This window comes from Buteo buteo, chromosome 16, assembly GCF_964188355.1.
Source record: "Buteo buteo chromosome 16, bButBut1.hap1.1, whole genome shotgun sequence".
Lineage (NCBI taxonomy): Eukaryota > Metazoa > Chordata > Aves > Accipitriformes > Accipitridae > Buteo > Buteo buteo.
In genome coordinates this window covers 20,222,015-20,243,385 of record NC_134186.1, presented here as the reverse complement: position 1 = coordinate 20,243,385, position 21,371 = coordinate 20,222,015, and the positions used below count along the sequence as shown (strand labels likewise).

The window sequence follows — 21,371 nt, the reverse complement described above, 5'->3', positions numbered from 1 at the left end:
TTATTAGAGAGTGAACACCACAAATACCACTGCTGGGGAAGTTTAAAAGCAGCTGGGAACAGCACGGCTCACGTACCCCTAATTGCCACCAACTGAGGCAACAAAATCCTGTCCCAGTGCAGGAAGCGCAACATGACAAGTCCATTTCTGCTTTCGATCCCAGCAGTATTTTATTTTACCCTTTGTATCCCCAGCTGAGCACCTGAGAAATAAGCAGTTTCGTCATCTCCTTCCAAAAGCACCCATATCGGTAACTGGCAAAAATGGAGGCACTGCTATTTTCCTTAAAGACTGTAACATGGATTTGAGGCTACCTAATCCAGGCTGATTCTGGATAGAGCTCTTTCCCCAGTGCTGCACCCTGCAGTTGCTGCACTTGCAGCTGGACGCGGCACAATCCAGGGATCAGAGGACCTATCTTTATTGCCCTCCTGTTTTATTGGGTCGAAATGCCAGAAGTGAAACGTTAGTACATTTATTGCATTCATTTGGCTCATCTTCACTGGGATTTTTTTCTCTTTTTTGGAAGATAAGCTTCTGCATGGAAAAAACCACATGGCTTCATTTTTCCTGGATGAATTTGGACACACTTGTCCATCCATCCTCTCTGTCTCTCGGATATATGTACTAATATTAGATTTGCATATAAAAACCTTTCCATAGTTTGAAATTAAAACAATGGTATGAAAGACATCTGAAACTTATAGTCTGCTATGCAACACACTGAAGAAAGGCTGTATGCATCCAGTGTGCTAGAAGGTCAAGAGTTTCTTTGTTGATGCACCAAAGCTGTCAGGACTTTGTTATTTGAAGCTTTTCTGAAGACCTCTCTCAGGCAGCATTGGTCATATTTAAATACGTTGACTTGATCTCAGAGCTTTTATAACAATTTACAAAAATAAATTTTAAAAAATTGCAATTGGTAGAGATAATAGAGAGAAGTATCTCTACAAACTTTCAGTTCCCCTCACCACAGTTACAGTTATCTGAAGAAAACCTGCACATCATCTGACAAGAAATGTTATACTATTTCTAATAAACAAATTATCCACCAGAAACCAGGCAAGCGCTTTAACCCCTAAATCTTCTCAAATAAAGCACAAAATAAACCCTCTAACATCCTTTGGAATTAAGAGCATATTTGCTGTTTTCTTACCTATCTTTCATTGTAATCAAAACGGGGAAAAAAAACCCAACCACACCCAAAACCCAGAAGAGATTGCTTTCTTTTCCTTTTTTTGGCCAGTTGCTTAAACAATCAAAATGAAAACAAGATAAACCTTGCAGAAAGAATGTTGCCTGACTATCCCGGTCATGAATATAGTTGGCAGCATTTAAGTACCTAGCCTTTTTTTTGTAGGCTTACGCCTGTCATGTTGAGATAATGCTTTAAGGTTATCCTTAAAAACTTAGCAAAAACACCCAAACCAAACCAATTCATACAGAAACAGAGAACTGGTGAACAGAGATGAAGAAACAAAGGCACCAAGAGCCTCACCTCCAAGCACAGCAGAGACCAAGCCTTGAGCCTTGGGAGCCTTGCAAGTAGTGACACTCGTGAGATTGCAATTACAAGAAAATAATTAATCCTCTACATGGTTTCAGGGTCAGGGGTTGACCAGCCAATAGAGGACTTGTCTACAGACCCAGAGGAAGGGATTTCTCATGCTTTATGGCATCCAAACCACGCAGACAAGTTGGTCAACAACCATGGCTTTGCTACAGGAGGAAGTTGGTAATATGCTTAAAAAAAAAAAAAAAGGCACTGTTGCTGCAGCCTGGTCTGTCTACAGAGATGAAATACTACACTCAACCTAAAGTTTTTAACTAAACAACAATTACAACAATCTAATAAATCAGCTAAGCTTCTGCTTAGAAACTGGCTTTTTAAAGTAAGTGGTGAGTCAAGTTATTTCAAAGTCATTTCACAGAATATTTTAAAATATGTTCTAAAATACATTTTTGTATTAGGTGAATTATTAACCAACCAATTAAGACTTGGCTTATAGGAGCCAGTACTGGGTAAATGAGCTCATACAGAACTAGCCATCAGGTCTGAGTCAGAATCCAGATTTTAAAATTTTTATTTATTTATTTATTTTTAAAGAGCTGAATAATTTAATCCCATCATTTCTAGCTTTCCTAAGCAGAATGACTGTACAGTAGCGGATGGCAGCTATAGTTGAGCTCAAAATGCAATGCTGTACAAGGCAGCAGCAATTCTGGGCTTCTGGGATCTATTTTCTTCCAGCTCATCATGCAATCTTCAAAGTCACTGCATTTTCCAGTGCTAGCATTCACAGCCACTTAACCAGTAAAGCCAAATACAGCTCCAAAGAGTGATAACCTGATTTTTTTCCAGTTTATTTAACTGGTCACTTGCACATACCAGTTTACCATGGGTAGACAATGCTTTTACTTTCTACGTTTTTATTTACAATTTGAAAACACTAGGAATTGACCAACCAGCACCTCTTAGCAATACGGCATCCAATAGCGTCAACAAGAAAGATGGACTCGAACAGTTCAAACAACTATAATTAGAAAATATATCTTTAGCGTAACATTTTGTAGGAAGGTTTCTGATAGCAGGGAAAGTTAACAGCACTCATACTGAACCAACAAACCAGGCTGCTGGCAGAGTATCACACAGTGAAAATTAGATTTCAGCACCTCTAGCTCTTATTTCTAAAACCTTTTTCGCTGAAAACAAAGGTGGTACATAAGAGCCCTTATTACTGAAGGAAAGAGTCTTGAAAAATAAGAGTAAATATAAAAAAGTTGAAAAAACATGAAAAGGAACATGCTTCAAAGAGAGGGGCGGAGAGTTGAAGACAAAATTTGGCAGCAAATTGCACATCACGAGGTGTAATAGCCAACATCCGACACAAGAGAAGGGAGATAGATAAACAAACATAGAAGATCAGCATTTATTTACACGGCCACATATTAATGACTCTGTTTTCACATTCCAGCCAGGGTGAAATTCAGACGGAGGCACCTGCCTCAACAACACTGGCTGCGCTTGTTCCGCCACTACCGGGGCTGTATCTGGGCCGACAGGCAACGAACTTCCTAGCCCAGATGCCTACAGCCAAGAAGGAGATGGAGCGAGCCAGCCCAGCCCTCGCAGCCCCACGGCAGCGAGCAGAGCCAGCGGCAGCCTCACCGGTCACAACAGCCCTCACCTGCCCTTCCTACCATATGCGATTATTTCCTACTTCGCTAGAAAGCAAACACACACATGAAAAAGGGAAAAAAAAAAAAATCTGAGAGAAATGGCTTTGCCTTCCACTGAGCACTTGCCGATCAGCATAACTTGTTATTAATGATCTGGGTGTGTAGTCCTTGGCAGGAAGCTCACTACCATCTCTTGCAATGCTTTCTAATCTGAGTTGCAATTTACCCTGGGGCAGGTGTTTTATCTGAATTGTAAATCCAGCGAGGATGGCAGAGAGCACAGGCAGGATGGGGAGGTGGACACCAGTCAGAGAGGAGTATTTGCTGTTGCACTGGTCCTTCTAAAACTGCTCTTGCAACTTATTCAAAGGGGCAGTGGAAGTACACAAGACAAGACTAATTCAAAGTGTGGCATAGCCATGTGGTTCCTTCTAAGTCAGTATCTTAGTCAAATGAAATCCAGAGAGTGATGCAAGACCAGCAAGGCAGTATCTCTTCGTTGGTTTCTTAAGCAGAAACAGGCACAACCTTGGGAAACAAACTGTTCTTCAGGGCTGAAATAGGAGCAGCAGCTGTCCATGGCAAAATGCGAACTTTGAAAAACTAATCAGAATGTGATTAGCAGTGTTAGGCACACTGTTAGAGAAAGTGAAATGAACAACAGTACTGGTTGTGCTCCAAGTAACTATGAAGTGTTCCTCTTCGGGTCTTCTCTGACATAGATTAGTGAAGGTATTTAAGCCTCTCCTACAGGTCACATTCTTTAAAGACCATTCTTGCTGCTCTGCTCTGCGCTTGTTCTAGTTTATCTGTCTCTTGCCTACAACACATGTCAAACTGGGCACAGTATTTTAGCTGGGGTTTCACCTGCACCAACTAGGTGGAAAGGAAACCGCCCCAGTCCCTGACACACCACAGGCCTCCTTAGACAGGCTCCCAGGATCAGCTCCCCTTGGGTCAGCACTACAGCCTATGGACCCAGGCTTGGCATGTGGTCTATTATAAGCACCAAATAATTTACTGCAGCATATTCCCAATTTTTTCTGGGTGTTGCGCTCCTTTGTTAGAAGGGTCATAATTCTCCAGTAGCTTTTAGAAATTTTATCCTCTTGATTTCAGACCATTTCTTCAAATTTTCAAGATTTTTAAAAATTCTAATCCCACGTTTCAAAGTGCTTGCAGCTCATTCCAGTTTGGTTACATCTGCACCTCCTTAATCCAGCACCCAGATTTTTAATGAGCATGACAAGTACCAATCTACAACAGGAATCACCGAAATCCCACTTAATGCATTTCCCCAGTCTGGCAGCAAACTATTGCTAGCACCACTGTAAGTACAGTTCTTCAGCTGCCCATGTGACATAATGTAAACCATATTCGCAAGTTTGCTCGTTAAAGCAAGGGCTCTGTGAGGGTCAAGTCAGAATTGCAACATCTGCTTCCCTCACATATGCTGGGCGAATTCCTTCATGAAGGAGGAAGATACCTATAACTGGCTGCAGCATTCACAGTCAATGCAAGATGTCACCATTACCCCCTTCATCCATCTTCTCCCAGGTGGCGAGTATAACAGGCCCACAACTCTCATGTATGTCTAATTTAAAACTTCTGTAGATGTGAGGCATAGCTCTTCTGTTGGCTGAAATGATACAACGCTTGTCCTTTCCTCTGCCATCACCCAGGACCCAGAACGAAACCAAGGCCCATTTGGGTACCTGCCAGACTCTCACAGTTCGGGAAGACTTGAAGCAAGATGTGACCAGCTGCCAGGACAACAGCTCTCCTTGCAAAGGCTTTTTCACCAAAGAAACACTTAGTTCGCCCCCCCCCGTTTGTTTCAAAATACAGCTTAAACTCACCCAAACATTTCTGACCAAAGAGTACAAACTCAGATTATTTTTCAATAAGCACTCTTCATCAGAAATACAAGTTAATACACAAATATCCTAGAGACCTGAGGTGGCAAACAGATATCTAGGTTAGTTTGCAGAAACCTGGCTGTTTGCAGACACAAACAGATTTTGTGTGTAAGTGTAGACATGTTAGGAACTGTGGGAATTTTGAGAACAGACTGACACAAAATAATCTGCCTTTAAACGCTGTAGCAGAGAAAGTAAAGCAAATTAACCCAATCTCATGAGCATTAAAAGGGAATTTCTACTTTGTCTGTACAACAGATCCCAGTTATTTTTTTTCTCCACCATGGACTCCATCAATATTAAGGCTTTTTAGAGAGAGAATGCAAATAAAAATTCTGTCATTTGCTTAAGACAATCAGCTTCTACCAAAATATTTTGCACTTTCACCTCTTATACAGCACCTCTTAGAGCTGTGGTATTTTACATTCTACTAAAAGTATATTAAAAGCTATCTGCACAGATGCCTAAAACAGAAAATAATGTAGAATTAGATTTGGCAGCAGAAAGAGGAAAGAGAGCAGGCAACCACATCGCCAAACCCTCAGTTCTCAGGACCAACATGGGAACCTCGGGAAGGACCTGAACTCTAGGAGACAGGAAATTGCCTTATTGTCTGCAATCTGGTTTTGAGCAGCCAAGTGTTTAATCACCTCTTGGTAGCAGAAGTTATGTATTTCCTCACTTATCAGTACGCAAACATTACGAGATCGAAGCTGGAAACGTAGCTAACGACAAACCCCTAAACAACCACATCTGGCACCATCAGGGTCTCTCTCAGACTGGGAGAAAGACTTGACCCGAGCACAGCGTGGGCACGGGCTGCGTGCCGGGGGCCACGCAGGAGCACCCCTGGGGAGCACCCCTCGCCCCACTCACACCACCCTGCCCCGTGGATGGACACACAGCCCGCCCGCTTCACACGGCCAAACCCCCCAAAAGCACTACAAAGCCACAGTTAGGGGAACACGCCCTGTTGTAACCTTTTGTTTCCTTCAAACTTAATTAAGCCACTTGTAGTGACAATAGTAGAGTTTTATGTGAAAGTAACTGGGTGTCACTCCCTGTGGGAATCTCTATAAAATATCTAGGAAACCAGGTCAGGGTGGGACAGTTCCCTTCTGTCCATTACTTGCAAAGCCATTAAGCAAGGGACAGAGAAACAGCACAGCGCTGTTGAAGTACAGATGTAAAGCTACTGTTATCTTGCAAGCCAAAAAAATTTAAAAATTCCCAAATGTCTTTAAAAAGTCTTATTTAGGCTGTCTGACTATGTTACTTTGGCCGGGCTTCATTGCTTTTCATGACTGATAAAGCTGAAAAATTGTGTGTTTGTGGAAATGTCTGTAGGATAATAAAAATAAAGTGATTTCATTACCAAATCGCATGCCAAACATTAGCTTTTGCTGATGTAATTTGGCCCAATCTCAGTTTAAAACACAGCTCCAAGAGTCAAATACTTTGTTTTGTTTTCAAAGAACCCTGTCTGCTGTGTGTCCTGTCATCGCCCAAGCTTCTCCCCATCCCCTCTCTAAAAATTCTTAGAGAAATGAATGCATAGACAATGTTCAACAACTGTGGTTTCACTGCATGTTCATAGGTGATCTGCTGCTTCTCCCCTTGTCTCAAACAAATCTTGCTTACCACTCATTCCCATTAGTCCCATATCTTCTACTACTTTGAAATAACTCTGTAAAAGTTACTTATTAAAATTCTTAAAAATAAATTTACAATGGAAATCCACTGCAAGGCTTTAGATGCCTGGCCCTAAAAGGCAAAAGCAAAGCATAGATACCAAAACAAACAGCTTATCTTTCAAGTGTACCAAACACACCTAGGTGTCACTTAAGTCAGCAGAATATGTGGTCATTAATACCCCCAACACCTCAGTAGGTTCTGGATTCTGCTGTTCAAGCACTGTGTGTGTGTTTGGATTAAGGAAAAAAAAAAAAGGCAGCTGTATGTCTTTTTGTGAAAAGTCACAACCTTTCATTCACTAAACTTCCTATAAATATGGCAGTCAACTTCTAAGTTCAAGTTTTATGACCTTCACAGGAATGCATTTTTATTATATTAAGAGAGTTAGCAATGCTATTTAATACCTCCAAGATAAGTTTGGTGTGTGCATTATAAACCGTGATTATCAGGTTTGGAAATCTCCCCATTTCAATTATTATTTTGAAGAGATTAGTATGTCCAGCAAAAGGGATGTGCCATCTGGATAGTCACTCTTTATAACATAAACAGGTTAAAGTTTTCATTATAATAAGGATATTTTTTTAGTTGGAGCACAACAGGCATTCCCTTCTTTCATCTTATAATTCAATTACTCTCTTCCAAAAAAATATTTATCTCAAGGGACACAACCAATCATGACACTTGAACTCATAAACTCACTGGCTTCTGTACCAGTATATACAGCATGGGAGAAACCTGGCTGAAAATCTGAGTTGCCTCCCAAGGATCAACAAATGTCAGCACTTCAGGAGGAAATTTAGCCACAATACCAGCAGGTTTATACATGCTGGATGATTTGCTTAATTAAGAGACGATTATTTGTTTAGCGCTACAGAGGAAGGTGGAGAGAGGGAAGAAGATGACATCTAGAAGCCAACCCATCTCGTTTATTGTGAGGGGCAAGACTGCAGATTAGGATGTTTGTAAACAACTGAGGACTGGTAGGAAGCCAATTTCTACCTAATAACAAGGAGAGAGACCTGGTATCCGCTCCTCATCCAGCTGATTACCCCACAGCTACGGAACACGGCAGCGCCCAGCACAGCCCCGGAGTACCTCTCCCTTCCTCAGCTCTGTGGGAAGGAGACCACCAGGTGAAGCAGGTTTTATTAACTCCCAAAGCATTCAGTTGACAGTCTTCGGAAACGTAGACAATATGAAAAGGAACGGAAGGGGTTTGGCAGATGAGGTTCGATCATTCACGGGTACACCAGAGCGGTTAGAACAGGGAGATGAGGCTCAGAGCCAGTGCTGAGTCAGTCACAAAACCTCCAGCCTCCATCCCCATTTCTGACCAGGGCTCCTCCGCAGCTGACTCACACCCTGGCCCCCGACTCCCCTCCACCCCCGTCCCCCCCTCAAGCCACAGGCTCTCTCACTGCCTCAGCTAAAGCATCACCCCCCCAGAGGAGCCCCTGGAGCCCTCCCTACAGCAGACACGCCAATGCCACCGAGGCTGGATAAGGCTGATGGCACACGATGCTACTGAAAAGAGCCACTGTGTTTTTACATAAGCCCTGAAAACAGGGTCATAAATAATTTTACAGTTGCTCTCTTGGAATAAGGTTCCCAACAGGAGTTTTTGTAAGGGAACCTCATCTATCACAAAACAAGCTTTGAAAGGCCACGTCCAGAACGAGAAAAACTAGACAGGCCAACAAGGATCAAGTTCAAGATCATTTAATTTTATTTTCAGGAATTTATATGATTCTATATATACGTATACCTACAAATGCACATACGTATGTATTTATATACACAGCACTCAAAACTTCTTAGCTCAGTTTTATTTACTTGCTTTATGCTAATGTCCAGCTAGGCCTCGAAACCGCAGCTCAGACTGTACAAGTTCTCTGCGCAGGAACTGTGCCCACAGTGGGGTCTACAATGGAGACAATGCTTAGGAGACCAAAGCTCTGCACCGGAATTTGTCACTGCCCCACCTGCAATGCGCCACACATCATCCAAAACTTGATACATCCACAGAGAAATGCTAGAGTCCACCAAAGCAATTGATAATTACACATTAGCACTTTAAACAAAGTTTCCTTAGTTCTCCTTAAGTGTATGCATGTTTTTTGAAAAAACAGCATACACGTTTGAGGGGGAAGATGATACCACATTTGCATGCGTTAGAGAATCAACACCTCCCTTCAGAGCAAGTCTGGGATGTTTTCATGCGCAGCAATCTCTGCTCTCCTCAAGCATCAATCTACAGTCACGGGAGAGCCAGAATTTCAGGTGCACAGCATGAGCCAGGTCCTACCCTCTGATACATACACATACATATCTCAAACACCAGTGGGAGCCTCATTTATATGTGCATGCACATATTTATATCATTTATGCAGGTAAACTGCCAGTAAATCATGTGCAAGACTCTACTCCATACAGAGAGGTTCAACTAAATGGTTAGAGAACACTCCCATGTGTCTTAAAAAGGCTATTCAATACACTCTGCAACTAGCTGAATGAATTCTTGTTCATCATTGTATTATGTTTTGCATGTTCAAAACTTTAGAGACGTTCAAACTGCTACCATGGTGAACAACTTATGTCAAACCTTTAATCTTCTTCAATTGTCTAGCTATGCTTCATTCCATGATGAAACAAATAAACATTACAGATTCCGAGCACGCTACTCTGCACTGATTAGTAAAAGACAAAAATGAGAAAGAAACTTTGCCAGGATAAGAAATTTGTGCTCTTTTTCTAGACATATTTGCAAAAAAAAATCACAGTATGATTTTTAAAGTTTTGGCTACTTAGGACAGGCTTCTGATTCTAATACTGGTGAACTGTGCAAATGCCACAGCTCCAGAAACAGCAATTCTGAACAGTATTCATTCCCATTTTGCAAGTTTGTGATGGAAGGAAGTATATGTTGCATACAGATTAACCACACATACAAGTGGATTCCTACAGTTTCAAAAAAAGTTCGTTTCTGCCCCAATTTTGTGCATGTCTTTCTACAGCACTTTGGTTTTCTTTTGGGGTGGATTTTTTATTCTACAAAGAATTAAAGAGAAAATAACGTCCACAGTAAGGCAACTCTGAAATAGTAGTGGGTTTGAACTTCTTGAAAATTGTCCAACTGTTTTTTTTCATGCAGCTTAAAATCATATCATTGTAGAAACTTTGAAGGCCATATTTGGCAATGTTCTTCAAGACCAGTTAAGACACAGGATTATTGTTATTTAGTTGGAGTGGAATGTTATGTATGCATAAAACTTGTGTATATTGTAATGAGTAACTTAAGTGTGGTTGAAAAGTTTATAAGCACAAAAATCAACAAGTATAGCATTCAGCTCAAATACTGTGCAAAATAATGAACAGTTTTTGGGTAAGGCAGCAGGTTGTTGTTTAAAAAAAAAAACAAAAAACAAACAAACAAAAAAAACCCCCAAAAACCAGACCCTGAGTAGTTTAGATCCCTATTGCATTTTATCTCCTTTATCTCCTCCAAAGATTAGGAAGATTGTAAGAAACCAGACAGATTGCAAAGCCATATCTGAGAAGAACTGTGAGCTGCAGACTCAGCTACAGAGCTCATGGCCACAACCTCATATAAAGCCTTCAAGTCATATATTTTTTTAAAATGATGCCTACTAGCAACCTTGGCTCTGTTTACAGAACTGCAACTGCAAAAATCCACTTAGCTCATTTTGTGATCCTGCTTTAACAAAGAAGATTTTTACTCCAGGCTGATCTACTTCAACCGGTCCCCAGGCAGCTCCACAAAGGTGCGAGCTGGGCACCACTGTCAGGACTTAACCTGCTAACTCCTGTTTGCCCGCTTCACTACTAAAAAAGGTAGCTGGCATAACATGCAAGACAGACAGGCACTAGTTGCACTGAAGGAAAATCGTGGTATGTATATTGTAGCCTAATCTCTCTGCACTGACATTTTGGTTGGACTGCCAGCATTTCTGAGAATTCCTTATCTGTAAGTGGGGCTGTCAGAGTACACCACCGCAATGATCTGGGAGTCCGCGGTCCTCTCGCAACATGTCTCCTCTCATTCATGTTGCACAGATAGGCTTTCACAGCAGACTGTGATTCACGTGTGAGGAATGTTTGGTAGATATCCCCCACAGACTGTGGTTACTGCTTTCATTTGCAGCAATCTGAAGATTCATGTTTCTCTTGTTAAATCAGTGATGACACAGTGAAGTACAGGTCTGGGCATAGACCAGGTTCATAACGAACATCTACAACTATTTCCCAGAATATCTATACACACACTGTTCATATACAGACATTCTATATTCATTTACTATTTGATCATATGTGCATCATAGATATGTCCATTAATTTCTGCATATACTTAGAACATGCCACTCCAAATAGATCTTTACTCTCTAAGAGTAGTAATACCATACTTTCAACACTGCAGAAGGTGTTGATTAGCCTCCTGCTTGGCAACCTTGTAAAGCATTACACAGGCTGTATTTTATGTACCAACCAATTTCCATGAGTCTTCTCACCACATATAAAAATTAATTACTTTGCTTAAGAACTTTGCAGAACCAGGCCTTGGCTTTGTAATGTCACACTTCAGAGAGAAGGGCTTCATTTTTATATTTCACATGGGTCTTAAAACTGCTTTTTTGTGTTGCAAATACTTCCTCAAACTAACCATGGAAATTTGGACCTGGGGCTGTATGTGTAGGTGAGCTGCATGTGAAATATCTCCTATAATTTGTTACTCATCAGACGCTTTTTCATTCCTTCCCTTTCCTATCTGTTTTCATCACAAAGATGCTCAATGACATATGTTCAAGGCCTTTTCAAAAGAACAAAAGGCAGGAAGGAAGCACAGGTCAAAAAGGGAAACAAGGGGAAAAGGAAAGGAGAAAAACAGAGGCTGTCAGGAAAACAGTGCAAGTATCTGTAATGGCACTCTTTATTTTCTAACAAAAACTGTAGTAAGGACATTTATTACCTTAGAAAGAGTTAATAATCATTGGGGGCTTATTAAAAGTGAATAAATGAAAGCAGAGGCCTCTATATGTACTGAAGGTAACATGGTGTCCTCCTTGGTGCTTTTGAGAAGTTTCAATGCAATGATGCAATCAAGAAGAAAGAGACTTTCAACACTGCTTGTCTACTGAGTCCATAAAAATAACACTTCAGTGATAGTTTTAATTAAAAATTCCTCCACAGTTTGGTGTCTAGTTACCCTCCAGTGTGCCCTTCCTCTCTGTTCTACCTCTATACAGTCAAGTAGCTTCTTAAACCTTACCCTTCTTGGGGCAACTTTTAGCCGTCACTCAACAGTAAATAAGTGAATTGCTTTGAGACAAAGCTATTAAAAATATTCTGTGATAGCTAGATGAAACAAGTGGCGTGAACTAGAGTATTTTGTACAGTTTTGTCAACAAGATTTACACCAATGTTCAGGGGTTCTCTCTATCAAAATACAGGTATTGCATGCTCTGCTGAAGAGAAGATAATTTCCTGCCCTTTCCACAACCAAGCACACCATCTCCTTCAGTAACGACCATATCATAATTATCCACATTCTGCTTGTGAAAAAGCAGTTACAGGAAAGTATTTAAATCCATAAATAGTGCAGGATTTTCTTTTGCTGCTGTTTAATAACTAGAGCCAATGCTAGGTGACAAAGACAGAACCCCAGACCTCGGAGCAGCACTTTCCAGAGAACAGCTTAGGACCTGCTGTTGAAACGCATTCGGCCAGCCCTGGTCTCTCACAGCACGCACCGAGCAGCAAGCTGAGGAGCCTGCTGAATATGCTGTGAATTGCACCTTGCAGAACCCTGTTTAATAAAGCAAGTAGTTCTTGTGAGCCTGGAATGAATGAAGCCTACTGCCTCATGAGTTTACATCTCATGCCTGATTGACGCTGATATCTAAAGAGGGCAGAAAACTTTTTTGGAATGATTGAGGCAGATTGTAAAACAGAGTGTTTTTAAGAACCCTCTTACATGCTGTGTGTTTCCACAAAACTTGCAGAACAAAAATACCTGAAAATTTGTCTAAATCAGTTAATGCCAGCCATGGTTTCAAAAAGTATATATTGAAGGGAGGGTTACATGAATGGACACATTGCACGCGATGGTAGAAACCTTGCTTCTGCAGAAAACCAAGTTTAAAAGATTCTAAGCTATGAAATCCAAAACTGAACTCCACTTACCTTAGTGTTCATACAGGATTTTCCACGTTTATATTCTTTGTGACTTGCTCTTTTATCAAGCTTGTTCCACAAAGCTTTGGCCTTCCATGTGGTCACTCTTGACTTCAGTTTGGTGTAAAAGTTTCTATTGTCCAAAGGATCTAATTCAAGTTGGCGAGTGAGGATATTAAAGGCCTGAATGGTACCTTTGCACGTTGATGCTTGTACAAAGTTTTCAAATATCTGGCCAGCTTGACTGTATTTTTCATCATCGTTCTCCCCCATGTTCTGAGAGAAGTGTTTGAATAGGATTAAGCTGGAGCTCTCGTGCTGGGGTACAGGTAATCAACACTACCAAGTACTTCCAAGCATGTTATTCCTAGAAAAGACAAACACAGGTCACGTTAAAGCAGGTTCTGCCTAAGAACATTAAACCCACAAACTGCATATCCAATACGAACACAAACACACAGCATATGGTGACCAGACAACCAGGTACAAAAAGTTAGTAGTGGCATCCAAGTGTTACAAACAAACATAACATAACATATGTGTGCTGTCATGACATGTACTTCACAAAGACTCTTGTAAAAACCCTACAAACTCAAGTCTACTGCTTCAAAAACAACCAGCCTCACCAAAAGCAAGAGGATTTCTTTAATTTTTGTTCAGTGATAAGTGCTAGGTAACAGATGAAGAAAAACCCAATGTCCAGATGCCTTTCCCAAGCAGAATTTATGTCACAGCAAGTACATTTCTGGTAATGTTTTGGTCTTAAGAATTCTTAGAAACCTGACATCAAAAGTCAACACAATTTGAGGGAATTTTCTCCTGTTGCACAAGCTAGGGCCAAAAGTGCAGCTTAGCCAGAGCAATTTAGAATTTGCACAATTACCTGCCATGAGCAAATGCACAAAACAAGCTAGGCAGAAACATTATTACAAGTTACACCAGCACTGAAGAAACAGAAAACAAGTAACCACAGAGAGCTCCCCTTTTTCTAACTCTCTTGCCAAAATGAGAAAGGGTTTGGTGCTCTAGTGCATAGAAAGGAATTTTATCTCCATGTCTCCACATGTTAAATGCTAAAGTTACGTGTTTGGAGTCTTACCTTGTCATGTGCTGATAATATAAAGTAATGATGTTTGGCCCACTAAGCCCCACTGGCTTTTCCTAGTAACATGATCACTGTCAAACTGTGCCTGATATTCCAGATAAATAACCTTACGTTCTGTAAAAGTAATGCTATTCAAAATTAACATAAGTTTGAAAGAACTAAAATACTCTCATTGTGGCACTCCCTTATCCTTCTTTAACCTTGCTCTCAATCTCTAATGGGGAGCATCTTAGAGTCAGCCAAGGTGCACAGAAAATATCCAAGTGGCTTTCACATTTTCCAAGAAAATTGTTACAGGTTATGTATAAACTTGTCCTCAGAAGAGGGTCTACCTGGACTCAGGTCCAGAGATTTAAGTCATATATTCTTTTTCTTGCTATTAAAGAATTATCTGCCAGTCCAAGAAACCAAAAACTAAATCAATGCCTGCCTAACCTCCCACATAATTAGTTATTTTGCTTGGAACATCATCTGTTGGCTGATAGTTTTAGAATAAATTGTTAGAAAGGCCTTTGAAGTTATGCTTTTTAATTTAACACTGCTCACAAACTATTCATTCTCTGCTTGCATTTCCTTCAAAGAAGAAAAGAGAAAACATAACCAGTGTATTTAAGTAAAGAAGAGACCTACCATGTCTATCTTGCAATCCTCTTAATACAGAAAAATATTATGCAACTTATTAAAGAGATCCCATGGGGAGATATAAGGAAGCATTTGGAATACTCACATTCCCTGGCTGTGCTCAAAATAAATAACCTTTGTGTGCACATCATCAGTCTGTTGTTGGTTTGTGGGTAAAATAGATTGGCAATGTTGAGAGTTTGTACATTTTTTTTAGACCAAATGTCATGATTAAATATTTGGTGCCAAGAATAAGTCAGGAAATTTTTGTTTTCCCCTCTGAATACTTTATATGTAGTATGTTCCATGCCCTTTTCTGAAGAGCTTTGTGGCTTTGTGAGGTAAAAGCACAAGCATTTTATATGCCCCAACTTCCAGAAGGTATAATTTTTCAAGAAACCGAATGCAGTGAACTTCCATTGACTCAAAAGGAGTTCAGCACATCCAGCACCTTTCCAGGTTCAAGTCCTCAGTGATTAACGAGCAAACCCCTCCAACAACTGCAAGCTGGCAGGAGGGAGCCCAGCCACCTTCGCTACCCCGGCGTGGGTGCGAGGGGGGGGCCCACATTACCCTCACCAGCCCCGGCTTTGGGAACACAGAGCTACACAGCAGTTTTGGGGTTAGCCCCAAACTGGCCAATAGATCCAGAAGTTCCTAGGGGAAGGGAGAAGGCAGGGGACTGCCATGAGGAGAGGCTCATGTATGTCTGGGCTAAAGCTGTACAGGTGAGTGGTGTTACAAGGGGAAGGCAACACAGGGCAACTAAAGACAGCACAGCACAGTGCAAGATGCTACAATGGGGCTTAAACAGCTTGATAGACAGGCACCCCAGGATTCAAGGCCCATTGAAAAAAGAATTAAAATCAAGGATAAACACTTACTTTACCCAACTTCCATACCTGCCTGAGAGTTTTTATAGTAGAAAAACCAAAGTATTTTTCTTTTCTCTCAAAATAATTATGAATAGTTTCTTGGGGAGTGGGGAAGTGTCAGTGAAATGTTGCACTTTGGACATTTCAACTAAGGGAGTGGCAGACAGATTAGGTTTTCGTAATTACTATAAACCCACATCGCTACTTCCTCAGTGCTACCAAAGACTCTGACTGGCTTAATAGCTATAAAACAATACTTCCTCTCCATTGTTTTCATTAGCTCACCACAAGACTGTTATCATGTTCATATAACAGAAATATCTTTAAAAGTTAACTCTGGCATAATTCATAAGCAAGTCTGGTCACAAGCTCTTTAATTTAGTATCTTTTCTGCTCACAGAGAGGAGATTTTTATAGCCTCAGCTGTTTCCATCCAGCAAGGAAAGGGGGGAAGAGAGAAGCTAAAAGAGTAGAGCCTTATCTGAACCAACCAATGAAGAAAAGCAGCATGTGCCAGGGTTGATAACGGTGAGGAGAAGACAGAAGAGATGGTCAGCAAGAGCCACTGTAGGCAAAGAGAAGGAGAGGAAAACATTTTTGGCATATTGCAAACCAGTGGAAGTAGGTGTTGCACGCACAAAAACACGCAGCAGGCCTGGGCTTCCTCCGCCTTTCCACGGGGAAGAAAGCAGCTGGGAAGGACAGGCAGGACACCTTCCCCAGCCTCAAAACTTCCCTCCTCCAACACCGCAAAGCCAGGACTGAGGCCATTCTTTCTGGGCACAAAATCTTCTCCTCATGAACTTCCAAAACACTCCCATCTTGCCCACACTGAAAAGCTGTGGAGTGGCATCTCAGCAGAGACATTTGCTCACCAACAAAGCATTTCTCCTCACTGTGTCAGAGGTCATGTTCTCCAAAAAAGCCACATTTTGTGGTCAGAAAGGCAGGATGAGACAGGAGACTCTGGTTACTGGGGTTTCTGGCTTGCTGGAAACACCATTTTTTTTTCTTTTTTTTGGCATGAACACTGTGTTGGCAGATAACAGAGAAGAAGATGGTGCTCTAAGTATATGCAGCTCATGGAAAAGCACGCGTCTTTTTCTGAGGAGTCACCAATATTTCACTACAGTATAGTACATAACTCACTGGAAACAATGCAATAAGGACAAGAAGTTGAATGGAGTAATTCTTAACTATAATTAAAGTTTCCTGTTCTGTAACTGTCTCAAAGACTTAAGAAACAATGCATAAACTGCTTACCTGCAGTGGGAAAGAAAAAAAAAACCCAACAACAAAAAAAACTCCAGAATTGAGGAAATACTTGAGTTCTTAGAGTATTATCATTTACCCTTTTTCTTCCTTCATCAAATAGATTACACTAGGGATGAAATATAGATCCAAAAGCCTCATCAAGGTGAGTATTGACGCTGAAACTGCAAACTATGCTTTTCAAAGTGACCATTGGACTTCCTCTGGGAGCACAATCCAAAAGTCTAATGACATTTATTTGAAACTTTACTGAAGTGGTACAGAGCCCAGTAAAAATTTGGGCCACAGAACATAAGAGAATTAGGGAGCAGGAAATAGTCTGGACACACAGTTCTTTTAAGTCAGAACTGAAACTTCCATGGGTTAGATCACAGCTAACAAGAACTGTCATTTTAGGTCCCACGCATGATGTATTAAGCACATACAAAAACTTGGCCTTTCACGCAGCTTCCCGTGGTGTTACAGGAGTCTCCGGAGGGCTCCCAGACACAAGGCGCAGACACTGGGAAGAAGAGGGGTTGCATTTTGATGATCTCTTCTACTGTAATAAGTTAGTCCAAGCTCCTTTCTGCCTCCAGTTGCCAGCAAACAGGAATGTCAGATAAGAAAAGCTGAGAAGTGCCGTTCATGCCTCATGGCTACCCAAGGAGAAAGTGAAGATCTTATTACAACTTAAAGGAAAGCAGTGCAAAAGGGACAGAGAGAAAGGAGAAATTAAAGCAATGGTGCATGTACAGATGTATACATATGAAAGTAAATGCCTCCAAGTCTTGGCTGATTTTCCTGTCAGTGAAACAAGCTCTCTTACTGCAGACGATTTTGAGAATAGTGAAAAAATGCCTCCACTGTCAGGCTAATTCCACTAATTATCACTAGTTCAATGGATGTATGGAGCTGGTTCACGTCTGCACATGAAGCCTTTCAGCATAACATAGCAAGCAATAAAGTTGACAAATAGAAGTCATTAAATGAAAATAACTTAAATTTTTTGACAGCAGTACCATGTGAATTGCTTGTCAGCAGTGTTGAGGTAGTATACTAAATATTAAAACACTTTCTTGGCTTATTTGTCCCATTGGAGAGAGAACAACCCTAATTTTAATTCAAACTTGCAGCACTTAAGTCCTTCCTTAGTCCCTTAATGCTCTGTTTCTAATGTTTGAGAACATGTTCCTCAGGGAGATTGGAAAAGAATTAAATTCCTCGCATTTCAATACCACTAATCCTGATTCCATTTTCAATACGGCCCTAATTCTGCCATGTTTACTGAGAATAAATTCTTTTATTAAGACTTCAGTTTGGCATGAAGAATACAATACATTTATTGTTTGTCTAAGGTTAGAAACACCAACAGAAACAGAAGACTGGATTCTGCAGCATCTGTAGCAATCATTTACTTTGGCCCTTCCTCATCATGAGTAAAACCTACAGCATTTCTGCTGTCTCTTCCCTGACCTAACTGTCTAAAATCTCAATACCATTACAATAAGTGAAATTTTCAAATGAGACTGGCTGTGTTACAGGACCTTCTAGGTTTTTCAACTTAGTTTCTACTCACATTAGGCACTTTGTTTTCATGGTGACCATTTTAAATATAAATATTTCTATCTGGAGGAAACATAGCTTTTTGGTGGTTTGGTTTCTTTGCATGTTTTCCCAGAACTGACATAAAAGGAAGAAAAAAAATTTTAAATGTGATTCTGGTTACAACCGAATCTCTCCCTTGCTTTGCTTATAAAACTAGTTAAAAACCACAAAAGTACATTTGCCTAAAATACTTGTTTTCTGTTGGTGACAAATAGAAAACACATTTGTTAAGATGCACAATCCTAACAGAAACATCAATGAACAGAAATTGCTTCTGAACAAAGCCTCACAAACAGTCTCTCTTTATAAACAGACCGATTACTTTTCTGTATTTTTATAAAAAGCTGACTTCCACAGAACTCCTGCAAAATAACTTTTCAGGCCAAGTATGGAATTCAAAACAGTTCCTACCGAGACACTCTGTGCCTATGAACTTACAAGGTTACCGTACATGCTATCGGCTTGTTTTGCCAAAGTTATATGAGACATTTCAAACATAAGCCTTCTAGCAAGTGCTGCTGTGCCGATTTAACCTGCTACATCTGGAATCATCCCACAATAAAATACAGCTGGAAGCACGTGTACAAAGACACTAACACTTTACAATAAATGTTTTAGCTATGTTCACAGGAAGCATAAAATAAAATGACCTATCTGCAGGATTTTATCTGCCCCACAGACTAAGTCACATTCCACACATTTTAAAGTTGAAGCTTTAAAAATAGTCCAGCTTGTTTCTTGATGTTACTGGTCTGAGCTTTCCGGTTTTACTGTGGGAATACACTAAGACACTGACAAGCAAAATAAGATGAACCACATAAGCCAGCAGCTTGCATATGTCTCCATTCAAGCAAGCGTACAGTGTTGGCATGGATAAATCATGGGATGCTGCCCAAGGGTCCGCAGGCGTAACCCCAGAGATGGAGGCTCAAACGTCTGCCCCTTCCACAGTCGCGGGTGGGCCCAAGGCACGCTGCACTAGCTTTGCCATTCGGCCAACTCTTGCAACCCAGATTTCAGACAACACAGAACAGAAAACCGGCAATCACAGGGTTCACACCATTCTGCCGCCTGTGCAGGAAGTCCTGTGAGCATCACTAAAACCCCCGGATGCTCATTTTGCAAAGCACAAGCACAAGTATTTCAAATGAATGACAAAACATAGTTTTCCAGGCATCTGAATGCAGCATATACTTAAACTACTCATCAGAAATACTGATGCATTTCAGAGGCATGAGTTGTAAAACAAAGAAATTTTTCTTTTTTTTTTTTTTTTTTTTAAAGTAATAGTGTTGTACCTACACCACTGGAAACTGTAACTCTAAACTTCTAAACTCTTAAGTCCAATGGTTTTGAGGAAGAATGTCTCTAGCCCAATTATTATTCTATGCAGGTTACAGTGAGTATTTAAAAACTATTATTTCTAACAGGGGTGCTAAAAGGTCTATTACAAGGTCATAGGTTTCCATATAGTCTACATCTTCAAAGCTAACTGTAGATGATTAAACCACAGTTGCTAGGGGTTTATGTTATGCATAAACAAGATATTAAAACCTGACTCTTGTTTAGACTGGTTACAAGAAAGAACATTTTTCAGCTCTGTTGCAGTAGATTAGAAACACAACATAAACAACAGTAGAAAGTTTATGTTGATGTTTTCCTAGGTTAGGATCACAAGAGCAAAGGAAAAAAGTACACCATAAGGATAACATCAGCCAGCAAGTAAGCGTACCTCTTAAGAAAAGGCACCTGTTATTTAAGTTAGAAAGATGTTATGAAAATACTGTCAGTGAAAACAATGAAAAGGACAAACTTTAAGGTCTTTGAAAATCCTGCCTTTCTTTTCCTATAGTGACACTTACAATTTCAAGCTCACAAACTGGAACAGCAGAGACATAAAAGTTAATCCCAGAACAAGCAGTGGATTGGTTGTTTTTTGATCAGTGCAAGATTTTCTACTTTCAATAGGATGTTAGGACATTGGGCCAGACTAATTCAGAGAGCAAGTAATATCCTATTTACCATTACCAAAATCACATCCAGCAGGGAGGAGGCAGGGCCAGGCGTGTGGAGCAGGGGCGGACGACACCAGGGGATGATGGAGAAGGAGCTCTGGCACCACTCTGCCCGGCTGCCAGTGGGAACTTCGACTTCCCACTCCCTCTCACAGCCCCGTGTCCTCCTCTCTACTCCTCACCCCCAGCTCACAGGGAGAACTTAGATGGCACAACTGTGTCTGTGAGGAACAAGAAAAAAAATGTATACACTAGTTGATAGAGCTATCTATGTCAGCAAAACCCCTGGTATAGATACAGCTATACCAACAAAATTGAGCCACATTTGACAGCAGCATTTCCTCTAGTACAACTTTCCCTTTGTATGCATGGGGACAAAAATGATGGAGGTAAATACACCATGAAAAAAGAATAAATGCATGAACCATGAAAAAGTGGACTCTCTTAGTCTGCAATCATGGAAATGATGTGGGTTCGTGACACTTTGAGAATAAGGATAATCCAGAAGGACGGGGCAGCGAGATAGGCTATGAACCGACACAGCAACACGAGACCATCACGGCCTCTGGCAGTGCCCGAGGAGGTGCCACCACATTTCTAGGCAGCTGGCAGCCCCCGGCAAGGAGCATGGGGCAAAGGGGGCCACCAGTGTCGATGCCTTCCTGCTCTCTCCAGCTGGGAGCCACCCAGACACAGCCTGTCCCCTTACTGTGGCCACTCTTGACTCAGAGGGGCTACGGAGCAGAGAAAGGTGAGCAGCACTGCTGCTACTCAAGCCGAGAACTGCCCAAAGACATCAGCTGGAGACACCAAAAAGCGCCTTGCGGTGAGGCACCAGAGAACAGTGGATACTGAAGTAAGACTGTCTTTTGTTTCCCCTCAGGATTTCCGTGAGAAAAGAAATTAATGTTTG

General features: G+C 41.0%; 1 protein-coding gene across 16 annotated transcripts in view; it reads right to left on the bottom strand.

The window, feature by feature from the left end:
• Positions 1-21,371, bottom strand: part of MICAL2 (microtubule associated monooxygenase, calponin and LIM domain containing 2) — a 134,365-nt gene that overhangs the window by 96,977 nt on the left and 16,017 nt on the right. For all 16 annotated transcript variants that reach the window (XM_075048119.1, XM_075048105.1, XM_075048103.1 and 13 more), the window contains exon 2: positions 12,993-13,350. In XM_075048119.1, coding sequence (XP_074904220.1) covers positions 12,993-13,256 — 264 coding nt within the window. In that variant the 5' untranslated portion in view covers positions 13,257-13,350. The remainder of the gene's footprint in view (positions 1-12,992; positions 13,351-21,371) is intronic.